This window comes from Thamnophis sirtalis, unplaced genomic scaffold (assembly GCF_051295495.1).
Source record: "Thamnophis sirtalis isolate CommonGarterSnake01/CBP01778 unplaced genomic scaffold, rThaSir2_p1.2 scaffold_10, whole genome shotgun sequence".
NCBI classification, from domain to species: domain Eukaryota; kingdom Metazoa; phylum Chordata; class Lepidosauria; order Squamata; family Natricidae; genus Thamnophis; species Thamnophis sirtalis.
This window is the reverse complement of record NW_028261390.1, coordinates 64,471,785-64,488,972: the sequence shown is the minus strand read 5'-3', so window position 1 is coordinate 64,488,972 and position 17,188 is coordinate 64,471,785. Positions and strand designations below refer to the sequence as shown.

The window sequence follows — 17,188 nt, the reverse complement described above, 5'->3', positions numbered from 1 at the left end:
ATTCTATTCTATTCTATTCTGTGTTCTGTTCTATGTTCTATTCTGTTCTGTTCTCTATTCTATTCTATTCTGTGTTATGTTCTATGTTCTGTTCTGTTCTCTATTCTATTCTATGTTATGTTCTATGTTCTATTCTGTTCTGTTCTCTATTCTATTCTATTCTGTTCTGTTCTGTTCTGTTCTGTATTGTATTCTGTTCTATATTCTACCCTATTCTATTCCCTCTCGCCTGGCAGGCCGGGAAAGAGGGGAGGGCTGGGGGTCTACTCCGGCCGCTCCAACGACGACCCGGCCGGGGCTGGGTGGGGATCGCCGAACGGGAGCCACCCCCACTCTGTATCCGCCTGCCTACCGTGGAGCGAGACGGCGGACGGGGGGGGGGGGGGAGAGACGGCTTGGCTTTAAGCCGCCGCTCCCGCGTCAGGAGCCAAGTGGCGGCGGCGAAGACGGGAAGGTCAGAGAGCATGTCTCCTCCCGACCGGCTCCCTGCGGAAGCGGAGGGCTCCCGGCATGACCTCCCCGCCGAGCAGGTAAAGGCGGACGCAAGCTCATCCTCTCCTTCCCAGCCCGACGGCGCCGTCTGAAGGAGACCAAGCCAAGCGCGCCGGCCGGGACGTGGGGAGAGAGCTGGGCTCCGGGAGGATCTGTTCTTGGCGGTGGGGATCTAAAGCCGGACTGATGATCTTTGGGGATCCACCACTTGGGGAGCCCGGCTCGAGTCCTCCTTTTCTGCTCCGGAAAGTAGGAGCGGAGTCGGGCTGCGCTTTTCTGCCCTAGAAGGGAACCGCGGGCGTTGGAAAGGCCGGCGCGAAGCGGCTGAAAGGTTCCCCCCCGGGTGCGCGCAACAGGAACCGGGCAGGAACCAAGCCTGGGGGTGGCCGTAGACATTCCCCCGTCCGATCCTTCCCTTCAGGCGGTTGGACTGCGCCCCTTGAATCCCCGGTGGGATTCAAGGGGCGCCGTCCGACCGCCTGAGCGGTTTTTCGTCGGGAATCTCTCCGGGCGCGCAGATGGAGAAAAGTTGCGCGGGGGGAAACCGGCTCGGATTTCTCGGCCGACAGGTCCGGCGGCCCTCGGGTTGATTTAACGAAGGAAGCAGGTTCCCCCCGCCCCCCCGAGGTTTCCAGGGAGTCGAAAGAGACAGTCAGGGAGTTTTGGAAGGAACCTTGGAGGTCATCTAGTCCGACCCCCTTTTTCTATGCCGCCCCGCCTGCCTCGCTTCGGGATCGGTAGTACCCGTGCGATTGGTACCTGGTTGACCCAAATCATGATTCAGGCTGACCTTCAAACCCGTTTGATCTTTCTTTCTTTCTTTTTCTTTTTTTCGTCCTTCCTTCCTTTTTTCTTCCTTCTTTCCTTCCTTCCTTTATTTTCCTTCCTTCCTTTATTTTTTCTTCCCTTTATTTTTCTTCCTTCCTTTTTTCTTTCTACCTTCCTTCCTTCCTTCCTTTCTTTTTTCTTTCTTCCTTCTTCCTTCCTTTATTTTTTCTTCCCTTTATTTTTGCTTCCTTCTTCCCTTTGTTTTTTCTTCCTTCCTTTTTTTTCTTTCTACCTTTCTTTCTTCCTTCCTTTTATCTTCCTTCCTTCATTTTTTCTTTCTACCTTCCTTCCTTTATTTTTTCTTCCTTTCCTTCCTTTCTTTTTCCTCCCTTCCTCTCTCCCTTCCTTCCTTTGTGATTCACACGACGTACGTAGGGAGCCGGCCACTTCCATCACCAAGGAGAATCCGGGCAAAAACCGAGTGTCGCAGCTTTGTTCATTTCTGAGATGTTGTGGGCTGATTCGGGCAGGGTTAATTTTTTTGCATATCAGATTGTGGAAGCCAACGCGTAAGCCGGCAAACCTACTTGGCTCTGGGCGCTGAATTCCCGCCTTTGCGATCAGGGCTTGAGACCGGAGATTTGCACATTAGCGGGAGATGCAAGCCGGTTGCAAGAGTTTGGAGTAGGGACGGGGAGACGCGCTACCGATTCAAACTCAGTCCCCGGGTGATTTGGGACCTACGAGCCCAGCCTTCCTCCCAAGGGTTTCCCGGGAAGAAGAGAGAATATGCCTCTCGCGAAGGAGGAGGAAACCAGATTCACTTTTGTTTCAGAATAACAGCGTTGGAAGGGACCTTGTAGGTCATCTAGTCCAACCCCCTGCTCAAGCAGGAGACCCTACACCATTTCTGACCGACGGCAGTCCAGTCTCTTCTTGAAACCTTGCAGTGATGAAGCTCCCCCAGTTTCTTTTTTTTTATTTCTTTAAAAAAAAACACAAATATTTCATCATTTGTCAATCGTTAAGACATTGAAATACAATTTTTTTGTGTGTGCCCCTCCCTCCCTCCACCCCCCCACCCCCCCTCCTCCTCCCCCCCCCCCGACTTCCCAGAACCCGTACACGGTATGGATTTTTAACTAACACAGTCTAAAATCTATTGAGAAAAAAGAAATAAAGAAATTAATGACATTCTACATTGACCTTAGCTTCTTCTTACTGAACTAACTTTTAACAGTTTAAATCATTTCTGATCTTAAGCATAGGCTAACTGGAATTTCTTGGTCCCGTATTTATTTTGTATATAGTCAATCCATTTTTTCCAGTCTCGTTTATATATCTCATTTGAATGATCTTTGAGATATGCCGATATTTTAGCCATCTCGGCTAAGTTTGTGACTTTCAATGTCCATTCTTGGATTGTAGGCAAGTCTTCCTTCTTCCAATATTGCGCCACCAACAGTCTTGCTGCAGTTATCAGGTGCAGAATCAAATTAGTCTCTACCACTGTAAAGTCAGTACATATACCTAGTAAAAATAACTGAGGAATAAACTTTATCCTTCTTTTAAAAATATTTTGCATGACCCACCATATTTTTATCCAGAATGCCTTAACCTTTTGGCAGGTCCACCATATATGATAATATGTAGCATCGAGAGAACCACACCTCCAACATTTAGGCTGTACATTCGGATACATAAAAGCCAACTTCTAAGAAATTTTTTACAAGATGTTCTATAGATGGCATTTAGATCCTAAAAAGTTGGCTTCTATGAAGCTCCCCCAGTTTCTGAAGGCAACTTCTGTTCCGCAGCGGATTGTTCTCACTGTCAGAAATTGTTCTCTTTAACGGGATACAAATTTAACACCCAAAGTGATTCACTTAACAAATGTGGCAAGAAAAATCCTCAAATGGGGCAAAAGCCACTTAACAAATTTCTCACTTAACAACATAAATGTTGGGCTCAATTGTGGTCGTAAGCTGAGAACTACCTGTAGTAAATCATGAGTTGATTTCTCCTCAGGGAACAGAGGAAGAGAAACAGAAAAAAATATGGAATTGTCGGGGGTCTCTGAAGTTGTTACCAACTAGGTAACATCATCGGTGCTAATGAATGTTGGGTTTGGTCCCTGTTTAGTACACACTACTTACTCTGCCAGTGCTGTTTGCTTTTCCATTTCACACCTTGGCTTGGCTTGAGGATGTGGATTCAGTAGTAAGGCAATTTTTTTGACAAGTGAGTATCCATTTTGTTGGAAAGTGCAGATAGGCGGGCTGTTTCCTTATTGTGGAGTTCTGGGTTGCTCCAGTGTGGCTGTACTCACCTGAATTATGTTCTTACACAACTCTTGTGGGAGGTTGAGTTGTTACTTCAGTATTGGAGCACTTGGTATAAGAGTGATTCCCCCCCCCCCATCAGACTGGCTGTTTCTTCTGCTGTTGAGAATATCTAGGAAGAATAGGAGTGTTTTCTTCTTCCAGTGTGAATTTTATTTCTTTAGTAAACATTGATTGTTTCAGGGGTCTTCTCTATAGTTGCTCCTTCTTCATAACAACAAAGATACTTGTGGGAGTGCTAGAGTTTCTAGAGGTTGCATTATAGCCTCTGCTATGAATCCTGAGAGGGCTGATCCTTGTTGGAGTGGATTTTCTGGTATATAAAAGAGGGCTGTGAAAATATCTACTGACCCCTCACATCCTGGGCATAAATTCAGCTTCTGCCCTCAAAATGACACTATAGGGCACTGCAACACCAGAACAACTAGACACAAGGACAGTTTTTCCCCCCGGAATGCCATCACTCTGCTAAACAACTAATCCCCACAACACTGTCAATAATTTACTAAGACCTTATTACTATTATTCTTCTCTTCCTTCCTAGTATCTCTCTGTCCCCACTTACGACTATAACCATATTGCTTGTATCTTTCAATTTGGTATATTGTTTTTATTTGTTTCCTAGTAGAATTTGATAGCTTTTTAGTAACCTTGGCAATCGCTAAGTTTTGTATCTTTTTATTCTTCAGGAATGTATTTTATTCTCCTTGTGTACACTGAGAGCTTATGCGCCAAAGACAAATTCCTTGTGTGTCCAATCACACTTGGCCAATAAAGAATTCTCTTCTCTTCTCTCCTCTCCTCTCCTCTCCTCTCCTCTCCTCTCCTCTCCTCTCCTATCCTATCCTATCCTATCCTATCCTATCCTATTCTATTCTATTATTTTTGTCCACCAAACTGAACATGGGTAGTGACGCAAGGGTTGATAAGATCCATGAGTCAGGTATTTCCATCTTAATATATTTGGTTAGGTCTGGTACCGGGTTCCCACACAAAACCGCGTTCGACTAAAAGGCGCTCGACGAAACCGCGTAGCTGACATCATCACAGCGCGACAACAGCGTGGAGACAGAAGCACGCTGTAAACGCTAAACCTAAAATTAACCCCTAAACCTAACACCCCTAAACCTAACACCCCTAAACCTAATCCTAAACCTAACCCTAAACCTAACCCTTAACCTAACCCTAAACCTAACCCTAAACCTAACCCTTAACCTAACCCTAAACCTAATCCTAATCCTAACCCTTAACCTAACCCTAACCCTAACCCTAACCCTAACCCTAACCCTAACCCTAACCCTAACCCTAACCCTAACCCTTAACCTAACCCTAACCCTAACCCTAACCCTAACCCTAACCCTAACCCTAACCCTAACCCTAACCCTAACCCTAACCCTTAACCTAACCCTAACCCTAACCCTTAACCTAACCCTAACCCTAACCCTAACCCTAACCCTAACCCTAACCCTAACCCTAACCCTAACCCTAACCCTAACCCTAACCCTTACCTTAACTTGAATCGGCTTGCTTTCAAAGCGCTATTTAAAGTGCCCTTCTTTCTCCGCGCTCGCTGTTGTCGCCCTGTTGATGACGTCAGCGACGCGGTTTAATCGGGCGCGCTTTAGTGGAGCGCGGTTTTGTCGTGCCACGCTGGTACCGTATGTTGTGTAGTACTGCCATGGATTCTTTTGCTAGTTCTGGGACTATTGATGTGTATGTAAGAGTGCTCTGGCGTTGAATGCAACCGTAATTTCATCTCCTAGTTTTAGGTTTTTGATTTTTTTGGGGAGGCATTATAGCGGGGAGTTGATAGACTATCCACTCCCTTTTTATGTGATAGATATCGAAGCTATTTTGTGCATTCTGCTGGTGGCCTTGTACGTGGGGGACCCTAAAAATAATACAGTTGGACAAAGAGGTATGTGTATTTTAAGCATCCATAGAACTTTTTTGGATGTTGCATTTAGTATTCCTACTTTGCTTTTTTCCGTTGAGATTTCTCTTCTGGATTAAATGGGGATTCACTCTCAAGGGAGAGCAAAGGAAATCAGGAAAGTGCTGATATAATATGGAGTACTTAATAATTCTCACAATTGGGCACATCCTGCTTTTGCTGTTGTGCCTGAAAACAGAATTTGATTGATTTGATTTGATTTTATTATATTTATATGCTGCCCTTTTCCCCCGAAGGGGACTCAGGGCGGCTCACAATTCAAATCAGGGAAGTGGGGTACAGACAGAAAATAAAAGACAAAACATAACAATACATAATTGAAAAACACACAACAGTCATACCATTCGAGACGGGGGCAACAGCTCTTTAGCCCCAGGCCTGTTGGAACAGCCAGGTTTTAAGGGCTTTGCGGAAGGCCTGGAGGGTGGTGAGGGTTCGAATCTCCACGGGGAGTTCGTTCCAGAGGGTCGGAGCAGCCACAGAGAAGGCTCTCCTCCGGGTAGTCACCAGTCGGCATTGGCCGGCGGATGGAATTCGGAGGAGGCCTAAGCTGTGGGATCTAATCGGTCTAGTGGAGGTGATTGGCAGCAGGCGGTCTCTCAAGTACCCAGGTCCAATACCATGAAGGGCTTTATAAGTGAAGTTAGTGTTTTTTAAAGATATCTGCCAAAAATGAATAGAGCGGCAAAATAAATAAATAAATAGCAGATTCTGGAAGGAAATGCTGGAGAAGAGAGGATAGGGTGGCAGGATTCTTGCATGGTCATATCCACCCAGTTGCTCATACAACTTCTGTTCAATTTTTTAAAAAGCATCCAAATATTTGCTAAAATACCAGAGGTTAGAAAGAAGCTGTAGACTTCTGCCTGCAGTTCTAATGGAGTGCAGAATTTGGAATCTTAAGCAATAGCAATAGCAATAGCAGTAGACTTATATACCGCTTCATAGGCCTTTCAGGCCTCTCTAAGCGGTTTACAGAGAGTCAGCATATTGCCCCCAACAATCTGGGTCCTCATTTTACTCACCTCGGAAGGATGGAAGGCTGAGTCAACCCTGAGCCGGTGAGATTTGAACCGCTGACCTGCTGATCTAGCAGTAGCCTGCAGTGCTGCATTTAACCACTGTGCCACCTTGGCTCATTAAGCCATTTCCTCAATCACTAATGATTCATTGGCACTTTGTGTATCCATTGTGATTTTAAAAAAAAACACCTATTATCATTACTGGCACAACATCATCCCATAATTCATGTTCTGATGTGCGAAGCCCCTAGGAGGGATATAGCCATGGGTCTTGATTGAAAAACATTCATAATTTCTAGCTTGGATGTGTTGATTCAGCTTCTACTTCTGTGTTTTTCCATTATGTGAAACCCAAGAAGTTAGGAAGGGTAAAAGCTTTTCAGAAGATGTCAAATCATTTTCTCAAAATGATTGGACCTGGGTACTTGAGAGACCGCCTGCTGCTCCACTAGACCGATTAGATCCCACAGATTAGGCCTCCTCCGAATTCCATCCGCCGGCCAGTGTCGACTGGCGACTACCCGGAGGAGAGCCTTCTCTGTGGCTGCTCCGACCCTCTGGAACGAACTCCCCGTGGAGATTCGAACCCTCACCACCCTCCAGGCCTTCCGCAAAGCCCTTAAAACCTGGCTGTTCCGACAGGCCTGGGGCTAAAGAACCGATGCCCCCGTCTCGAATGGTATGACTGTTGTGTGTTTTTAAACTATGCATTGTTATGTTTCGTTGTTTTTTTTAATTTTTTGTCTGTACCCCCTTCCCTGATTTAAATTGTCAGCCGCCCTGAGTCCCCTTCGGGGGAAAAGGGCGGCATATAAATATAATAAAAAATCCAAATCAAAAAATCAAAACAATACAGAAATAACTTGCTGCTTCGTGACAGATATTTTTCAACTACTGTGTTTCCCAGAAAATACGGCAGGGTCTTATTTTCTCCCCCCCCCCCCCGAATAAGAGCACTTGGCCTTATTTTCGGGGAGGTCTTATTATTTTGAGGTGCAGGAGGCAGCGAGCATGCTCCCCTCATGGCTGCTGCCACGGCGCAACACAGCTGCTCGTCAGTTGGACACTTTTCAATCAAAGCACCGCTCAGCTACAGGAGTAAACAGCGGTAGATAAGGAGGGGGACACGAGGCGCGTTGCTGGGCATGCCGCTCTGTTTGAGGCGGCCATTAGCGTGACAGAAGGGGCACTGTGGCTAGGGTTACGGGAGCAGCCGTTAGGTAAGGGCATGCGGGGTGCGTGGGGAATGTCCCCCCATCTCTCCCCCCCTCCAGCCTCGCCTCACCTCATCTTATTTGCGCGGCAAGCAACTAGAGGAAATAGCAAGGACTGGCTGTGCATGCGTTTAAATATTTTCGGGGAGAGCTTATTTTAGCGCACGTGCTGAAAAGCCTGATCAGGTTTATTATTCAGGGAGGTCTTATTTTCGGGAAAACAGGGTAGCCATTTTCTTTTGCAGCCTTGACACTCCCAGGTAATCTTTCATCCAAGAAATTTAACCAGGTTTGAGAGGTCTTATTTTTTCAAGATTGGCTTTTGAACAATCCTGAGCCGAGGTGGCGCAGTGGGTAGAATGCAGTACTGCAGGCCACTTCAACTGACTGTTATCTGCAGTTCAGCGGTTCAAATCTCACCGGCTCAGGGTTGACTCAGCCTTCCATCCTTCCGAGGTGGGTAAAATGAGGACCCAGATTGTTGGGGGCGATATGCTGACTCTGTAAACAGCTTAGAGAGGGCTGAAAGCCCTATGAAGCGGTATATAAGTCTAACTGCTATTGCTATTGCTATAATCCTAGCAACTTTTAAGCAAAAGCATAAATGCTTTGTTGCACTGATCTAAATTTTCTTCTAGTACAGATAATCCTCATTATACAACGGTTCATTTAGTGACTGTTCAAAGTTACAACAGCCCTGCCAAAAAGGACTTATGAAAATCTTCACCCTTAAGACCATTGCAGCATCTCCATGGTCACATGATCCAAACTTGACTCATATTTATGATGGTTGCAGCGTCCCAGAATCTTCTGACAAGCAAGGTCAGATTCATTTAACAGCTGTGTTGCTAATTTAACAACTGCAGGGATCCAGTTAACTGTGGCAAGGAAGGTCATAAAACGGGGCAAAACTCACTTAACAAATGTCTCACTTAGCAATTTTTGAGCTCGGTTGTAGTCGTAAGTTGAGGACCGCCTGTATAGTGGCATATTATTGCAGCTCTGAAGAAACAGTAGGTGTTTTATTCATTTAGTCCACGTCCTTCTGATGTGTACAGAAATTGAAATATTAAACATGTGTTTACCACATGCTTTTGCTACTTCAAATAAACTAGGAATATTTATTGTCTATGAAAAAAGAGAAGGTGTATAGTTTCCCAAACATAGTATTAGTAGTTTCTCCAAGCATAGCAATAGAGTAAACGTAGCGGCCTAGTGAAAAACATCTAGGTCAAAATAAATAGAAAAGATACAAAAACAAAATTATGATTGATAGACAGTCACCTCAAGAGGAGAATGTGAATAATGTTTCCGTGAAATAGATCACAGAATTGCAAATAGGAATCATTACTAAGGTGAACATTGATTTATATCTGGCAGCTTATGAATTCTGTTCAGCATAAAATTCCCCACAATTATGTGATTTAATTAAGCGTGTCCTTTTAAAGGAGGAGAAACAAAAGTAATTTGCTCTCTCTGACTCGCAATTGGATACGGTTAATCAGTTCGAAATAGTGCGAATTAGGAATTGTGTCTTTGTAATTCTGGAATTCATTATCTTATGAAAAAGGGTAGATGCTCTTTATTTCTTTTTGTGTTCTGCAGAAACATCCAGGCTTGAAAGATTTGTTTGGAATTGGTTCCATTGTGGAATAAAATCTTGCCTCCCCTTGCTTGTATTTAGGTGTGAATCTTTATAAATGCGAGGTACACCCCTCACCAATATTATATACTGGCTGGATACCCATGCTTTGCTACGAAACCATGTGATCAGGCCATCCCACAGGCCGGATGAGTCACGCGCGGGCCACACCCATATAAAGCAACTGGCAGTTGGAACAGAGTTCCTTTCAGGTGGGGAGGGGGAGTAGAACGTCTTAACTCCTTAGCATCGACGCGTGTTAATATAATATTGTATAAGGAATACTGATAATCTAATTGTCATTTTGAAAAATCCTTTCCTGGCGAGCGTCTATAGAAGCCAAGAGGAACCTACGTACCGAATTTCAATTTTGTAGGCTTTTGTGATGATGGGTGAGTGGTATTTCGCTTATAGATAGATAGATAGATAGATAGATAGATAGATAGATAGATAGATAGATAGATAGATAGATAGATAGATAGATAGATAGATATAGTAGATAGATAGATGATACAGTAGGTAGGTAGGTAGGTAGGTAGGTAGGTAGGTAGGTAGATAGATAGATAGATAGATAGATAGATAGATAGATAGATAGATAGATGATAGATACAGTAGATAGATAGATAGATAGATAGATAGATAGATAGATAGATAGATAGATAGATGATAGATACAGTAGATAGATAGATAGATAGATAGATAGATAGATAGATAGATAGATGATAGATACAGTAGATAGATAGATAGATAGATAGATAGATAGATAGATAGATAGATGATAGATACAGTAGATAGATAGATAGATAGATAGATAGATAGATAGATAGATAGATAGATGATAGATACAGTAGATTGATAGATAGATGACAGATAGGCAAATAGAGAGATGTGATAGAGATAGATTAATGATGGATGGATGGATGGATAGATGGATGGATGGATGGATGATAGATAGATGATAGATGATAGATGATAGATGATAGATGATAGATGATAGATGATAGATGATAGATGATAGATGATAGATGATAGATGATAGATGATAGATGATAGATGATAGATGATAGATGATAGATGATAGATGATAGATAGATGATAGATAGATGATAGATAGATGATAGATAGATGATAGATAGATGATAGATAGAAGATAGATAGATAGATAGATGATAGATAGATAGATGATAAATGATAGATAGATAGATAGATAGATAGATAGATGATAGATAGATAGATGATAAATGATAGATAGATAGATAGATAGATAGATAGATAGATAGATAGATAGATAGATAGATAGATAGGTAGGTAGGTAGGTAGGTAGGTAGGTAGGTAGGTAGGTAGATGATAGATAGATAGATAGATAGATAGATAGATAGATAGATAGATAGATAGATAGGTAGGTAGGTAGGTAGGTAGGTAGGTAGGTAGATGATAGATAGATAGATAGATAGATAGATAGATAGATAGATGATAGAAGATAGATAGATAGATAGATAGATAGATAGATAGATAGATAGATAGATAGATAGATAGATAGATAGATAGATATTACTTCTCAAGTAGATGTAATGTTTAGAAGAAATTTGGCAGGAGCAGAAAAGGCCCCTGAACCTTAGTGGGGGAGGAAGACTGCCATTTTGGGGATTGCAAATGACAAACATGGAGATTTCCTCACAGCTGACATTAAAATACTTTGGGAGCTCCCAGCCTTACGTTGTGGATGGTATCTTTTTTCTCCTCTCCCACTGAAAGCCAAGGGAAGCCTAAAGCAGCCGGAAAGGCGATCCCCTCTCTCCCCCCCCCGCCTCCAATCCTGAAGTTATAAATAGCTGTGGCCCGGCTATGTTAGATTCCCGGGACTCGGTGCTTCCCTGAGCAATGGAAAATCCGAGGGGAAAAAATACCACTATAGAAATAAAACTCCAGGATGCTGGGGAAGAATCCAGCACAGGATTGACAGTAAGTACGCAGTCTTCTCCCTATCATAGTAGATACCCATAATTCAGGGGTGGGTTGCTAATCCCGTTCCAACCGGTTCGGTTGGAACGGGGCCGGCGGCGTCCTCGTGCACGCGCGCAGTTCACGCATGCGTCTTAGCGCCTGCGCGACGCTCCAGCTGCTCGCGGAGACTCGCGCAGGCGCTGTATGTGCCATGCGCCTGCGTGGAAGCGCAGAAGCCTTCAAAGACCAGTAAGGAGTGCGGGCGGGCGGGTGGGCCCTTCACCGTTCCCGGAAGTTACTTACTTCCGGGTTCGCTGACCAACCGGTTCGCGGGGACCGCCGCGAACCGGTTGAAACCCACCCCTGCCATAATTGCCAAGATTCAGATTTATTGGTCTCTCTGAGGCCCAGGGGTGGGTTTCTTCCCCCGTTCCAACCGGTTTGGTTGGAACGGGGCCGCCGGCGTCCTCGTGCATGCGCGCAGTGCACGCATGCGTACTAGCGCCTGTGCGATGCTCCAGCTGCTCCTGGGGGATCGCGCAGGCGCTGTATGCGTTCTGGGCATGCGTGGAAGTGCAGAACTCGTCAAAACCGGGTAAGAAATGCGGGCGGGCGGGTGGATCCTTCGGCGTTCCCGGAAGTTACTTACTTCCGGGTTCGCAGACCAACCGGTTCGCGGGGACCGCCGGGAACCGGTTGAAACCCACCCCTGCCATAATTGCCAAGATTCAGATTTATTGGTCTCTCTGAGGCCACTCCAAGTGAGTTTTGGCATGAAGCAAAGCCATTCAGCTGCAGAGTTGATTGTCTAATTCCAGAAGGGGAAATGAATGGTTTCCCTGATTCTGTTTAACATCTGAAAAGGGAACTGGGAGAGTTATCGCAGACTTTGGCTTCTCTTGAAGGGAATATCAAGGGCCAGCTGTAAGTAAAGAGCTGTCATCAGGGCAGATCTCAACAAGAGCAATTAGAGACTCGCAGTTCCCTAAAAAAAATATATGTGGACACGTGCGCCACATTGATTCTACAACAAACAGAAATTTGGTAGCCTGAAGCTTCCGCTTCTCTGGATCTAAAAAATTCAAATGTGGATTGGAAATGAAATGAAGGTATTGCATGTAAAGGGGAAAAAAAGGGCAAACAAAAGTAATCTACATTTTAAGTCCCTGTAGGAAGTTAGCACCTACCCCTCTCTTAGAAAAATGAAATATTTTAGGAAATATTAAAAAGGCAGAATATTATATTTCCCTGGATGCAAAAAGGAGAAATATGCTTTAAAGACAAAGCAGCTTCCTGCCCCCCCCCGCCCTTTGTCAATGGACCATTAAGTTCTGAGCCAGTCTATTCTACATAACAAAGATCTACCCCCTTCAGGCAGAGCCATAATAGGAATCCCAAAGCCCTTTCATTACATCATCAGCCAGCAACAACTCAACCAAGCTTGGGACTCAAAAGACAGACAGCCTACAAAGTTAGCTAAGATCCCCGCCCCCTGGGAGTCTGACAGCCAATAGGATACATTTCCTGGACAGGAACAGGAAATTCTAAGGCGGGGTCCAAGATAGGGTATAAAACTCAGACTCTCTCAGCATCTCTTCCCTTTTTTCATCAAGGTCTTCAAGTCACGTGACCCCCTTTTCCCCCCCGGACCTCAAACCACGTGGTCCTGTCCACCGTTAAAACCATCTTTCCAAACAGTCTCCATGTTTCCAGTGTCTTTCTCCCCACTTGGAACTGAACCCAGAAGGACATTTCTTCCAACATCCCCAAACAATATAGCACACTTTTTACATCTTATGCAGCAGAGATTTCTTTTTAAGGCCAAAAGGGGCTTGATCCTTCCAGAAAAAAATTGATGCAACAATTTCCACCAAACTTGATACACAGATGACTTATCCTCTGGAAACAAATATTGGAGGGGGTGTAAGATACCCCTGGTGTGTGTGTGTGTGTGTGTGTGTGTGTGTGTGTGTGTGTGTGTGTGTGTGTGTGTTCCAGCATAAATCTGGAATGCCTGGCCCATTAAGAGGAGTGAGTGCAGCATCCTAGAAAAGCCAGCCGTGACATTCACCCTCCAGTGGACCAATGGGGAAGCGCCTGATAGAATTGGGGCAAAGGGCCAGGATTGTAGACAGGGCGGAAAAGAGGAGCACATTGGAAGGGGAAGGGAGAGTGCAGGGATGATGGGCATGGAAGTAGGGGGAAGAAAGTCCCCTCTCAATGGCTTCCTGTCAGACAAACACTTTGACGTCTATAAATACCCGGGCAACGCCAGGTTATCATCTAGTGACTGATATTTTTGCATACATTACATATTTTGTATACATTTAAAAGGAAGATTTAAAAACTAACGAAAACTAATACAAAGTAAAGAAGGGAAGGGGGAAAAAGAAAGCAAATCACAAAGGTGCAAAAATAAAAGATAAAAAGAAATAGAAACTGTGGATTTCTTTGTGGCAATTGTGTCATTATATTCTGTAGTTACAAACAGCTCACTCTTTTCTATTATCTAATATTTTCTCAGCATTAAAACCGCAAATCAGAAGTTTAAGTCTGACAATTTTCTTTTTATAATTAAAGGAAGAAATTTATCTTCAAATCGAGACTTATATTGAAGGATAAAGTCATTCAAAATAAGACTAACTTCTCTAGCTGAAATGTGTTCACCTTCAATCTTTTGAATCGTTTTGTGAAAAATAGATGCTTGATTATGTACAAAATACATTAATATCTCAGATATTTCATTATTGAAAAACGATTCCAGGATTTTAGGACATTTGTCTAAACTTAAAAAATAAGGGACAGAGAGACAAAAGGAAGGAGAGAGAGAGAGAGAGAAAACACATGGCCGGCAAGCCACTCCCACAAAGGAGGCCACACCCACAGAGTAGGTTCGAATTTTTTTTGAAACCCACCACTGGTTTTATCCCACATTGAGCCTTTAAAGTTTTGAGAAAAATATAAATACAATTTAAAATAATATGATATCATTATTGGAAATACTGTTTATTGAACTGCGTAGCATAGTCCTTGAAGATGACTTACATCGTTTAATTACACATGCTTTTAATCGGGTTAGGTATCATTACAATTCAGGCTTCTGTTAATTCCTATAAGTTCTATAAATTACACTGAAATCTAGGAATTCCAACCAAAGGATTGAGGAATTCTCAGTTTCAAAAGTTTTATTTCTTTTAAGGCAAACATTTCATCATTCCTCAATCAGTAAGACATCGAAGTACAATTTCTTGTATATCAAAATAATTCTAGAAGCAAGAAGAAGCTAAGGTCAATGTAGAATGTTATTAATTTTTTTTTATTTCTTTTTTTCCCCCAATAGATTTTAGACTGTGTTTGTTAGAAATCCATACCGTGTACGGGTTCTGGGAAGTCAGGGGGGGGGAAGGTGGAGGGGGGTTGGGGGAGAGGGTGGAGGGAGGGAGGGGTATATATTAGGCTAGACAAGTATTTGGTGGTAAACTAGAATTATTTTGATATACAGGATTGAGGAATTCTCAAAAAACATTGGATTGTGATTATTTTTGCAGGGAACTAACGGATTGTGCTGTATATATGTATTAGCTTTTATCCTGCCTTTGTTACCTTTTAAGTAACTCAAAGAGGCAAATATACATAATACTCTCCCCCCTCCCACTTAGAAAGTACCATGCAGTGGGAATTCCCTTCAAATGTTTGATTGGACCGGAACCAAAAGGAAACTACATACCGAAGACTTTTTCGGCTCACAGAGGGCTTGATATGTAGTTCCCTGGTTGGCACGAGCCCAACAACATATTTGCAAAGGAATTCCACACCAACAGGAGTGAAATGGCAGGTGTGAATGGATTCTAATTTGGGCACCTACAGTATCTGAACTCAAGCACCCACTGGAAACCATCAGTAGAAGAAGAGCTACGCTAGTAAGATAAAGATTCTTCTCTATCAAAGCTCTTCTGATATGAGTATTGTTCTGACCACCTCCTCTGTTCAGTAACGAAAGCCGAGTCAGCCCTCTCTAAGCAGTTTACAGAGTCAGCATATCGCCCCCAACAACAATCCGGGTCCTCATTTTACCCACCTCGGAAGGATGGAAGGCTGAGTCAACCCTGAGCCGGTGAGATTTGAACAGCCGAACTGCAGAACTAGCAGTCAGCTGAAGTAGCCTGCAGTGCTGCATTTAACCACTGCGCCACCTCGGCTCATCAGAATGTGCAGAAATGAACAGATTGACTCTGGCTATCGAAGAGCAAGAAAAAAACCGATTGTTATACAATTTGGGGATCTCTTTACCAGTGGTTAAAGAATAGACATAAGAATTAATAGTAAAAGAAGTTATCCAAAGTATAGAAAATGTATTAACAGTCAATATAACTAAGAGATTTAAATAAATTACAATGGGATGGTTATAATATTACATACTTAAGGTATTGGAAATTAAGCTAAGATGAGACTAAATTATGAATAAGATTGTGTATTTTAATGTTGGCACAAAATATGCATACCCAGGAGGCGACACACTGGTTAATGGAAAATGGATTGTTTATGTAAAAATAAAATAAGAAAGAATAAAAAGAGAATACTAGAGCCATCTAGTGGTATGCTTGGAACATTTTTTTCGTGTGCATTTTTTTTTTAATAACTAGCTCTGACATTTATAATTACTGATGCCAATTTTAATATCAGATAAGCTCTTCCCTAATTCACAAGGAGAGACTTGAAAAGGCGGAAGCACATTCAGGCTTTTTTCATATAGTGGTTGCAATATGAGTACTCCTGAATCAGTGGTGAAATTCATTTTTTTTACTACCGGTTCTGTGGGCGTGGCTTGGGGGGCGTGGTGTGGCTTGATGGGTGTGGCTTGATAGGCATGGCAGGGGAAGGATACTGTAAAATCCCCATTCCCTCCTTACTCCAGGGGAAGGATACTGTAAAATCCCCATTCCCTCCCCACTCCAGGGGAAGGATACTGTAAAATCCCCATTCCCTCCTCACTCCAGGGGAAGGATACTGTAAAATCCCCATTCCCTCCTCACTCCAGGGGAAGGATACTGTAAAATCCCCATTCCCTCCTCACTCTAGGGGAAGGATACTGTAAAATCCCCATTCCCTCCTCACTCCAGGGGAAGGATACTGTAAAATCCCCATTCCCTCCTCACTCCAGGGGAAGGATACTGTAAAATCCCCATTCCCTCCCCACTCCAGGGGAAGGATACTGTAAAATCCCCATTCCCTCCTCACTCCAGGGGAAGGATACTGTAAAATCCCCATTCCCTCCCCACTCCAGGGGAAGGATACTATAAAATCCCCATTCCCTCCTCACTCTAGGGGAAGGATACTGTAAAATCCCCATTCCCTCCTCACTCCAGGGGAAGGATACTGTAAAATCCCCATTCCCTCCTCACTCTAGGGGAAGGATACTGTAAAATCCCCATTCCCTCCTCACTCCAGGGGAAGGATACTGTAAAATCCCCATTCCCTCCTCACTCCAGGGGAAGGATACTGTAAAATCCCCATTCCCTCCCCACTCCAGGGAAAGGATACTGTAAAATCCCCATTCCCTCCTCACTCCAGGGGAAGGATACTGTAAAATCCCCATTCCCTCCTCACTCCAGGGGAAGGATACTGTAAAATCCCCATTCCCTCCTCACTCCAGGGGAAGGATACTGTAAAATCCCCATTCCCTCCTCACTCCAGGGGAAGGATACTGTAAAATCCCCATTCCCTCCTCACTCCAGGGGAAGGATAATGTAAAATCCCCATTCCCCCCACACTCCAGGGGAAGGATACTGCAAAATCCCCATTCCTCCCAC

General features: G+C 43.8%; 1 protein-coding gene across 1 annotated transcript in view; it reads left to right on the top strand.

The window, feature by feature from the left end:
- The first annotated feature begins 427 nt into the window (after positions 1 to 427).
- Positions 428 to 17,188, top strand: part of CORIN (corin, serine peptidase) — an 86,951-nt gene continuing 70,190 nt past the window's right edge. The window contains exon 1 of the mRNA XM_087724780.1: positions 428 to 530. Coding sequence (XP_087580906.1) covers positions 465 to 530 — 66 coding nt within the window. The 5' untranslated portion in view covers positions 428 to 464. The remainder of the gene's footprint in view (positions 531 to 17,188) is intronic.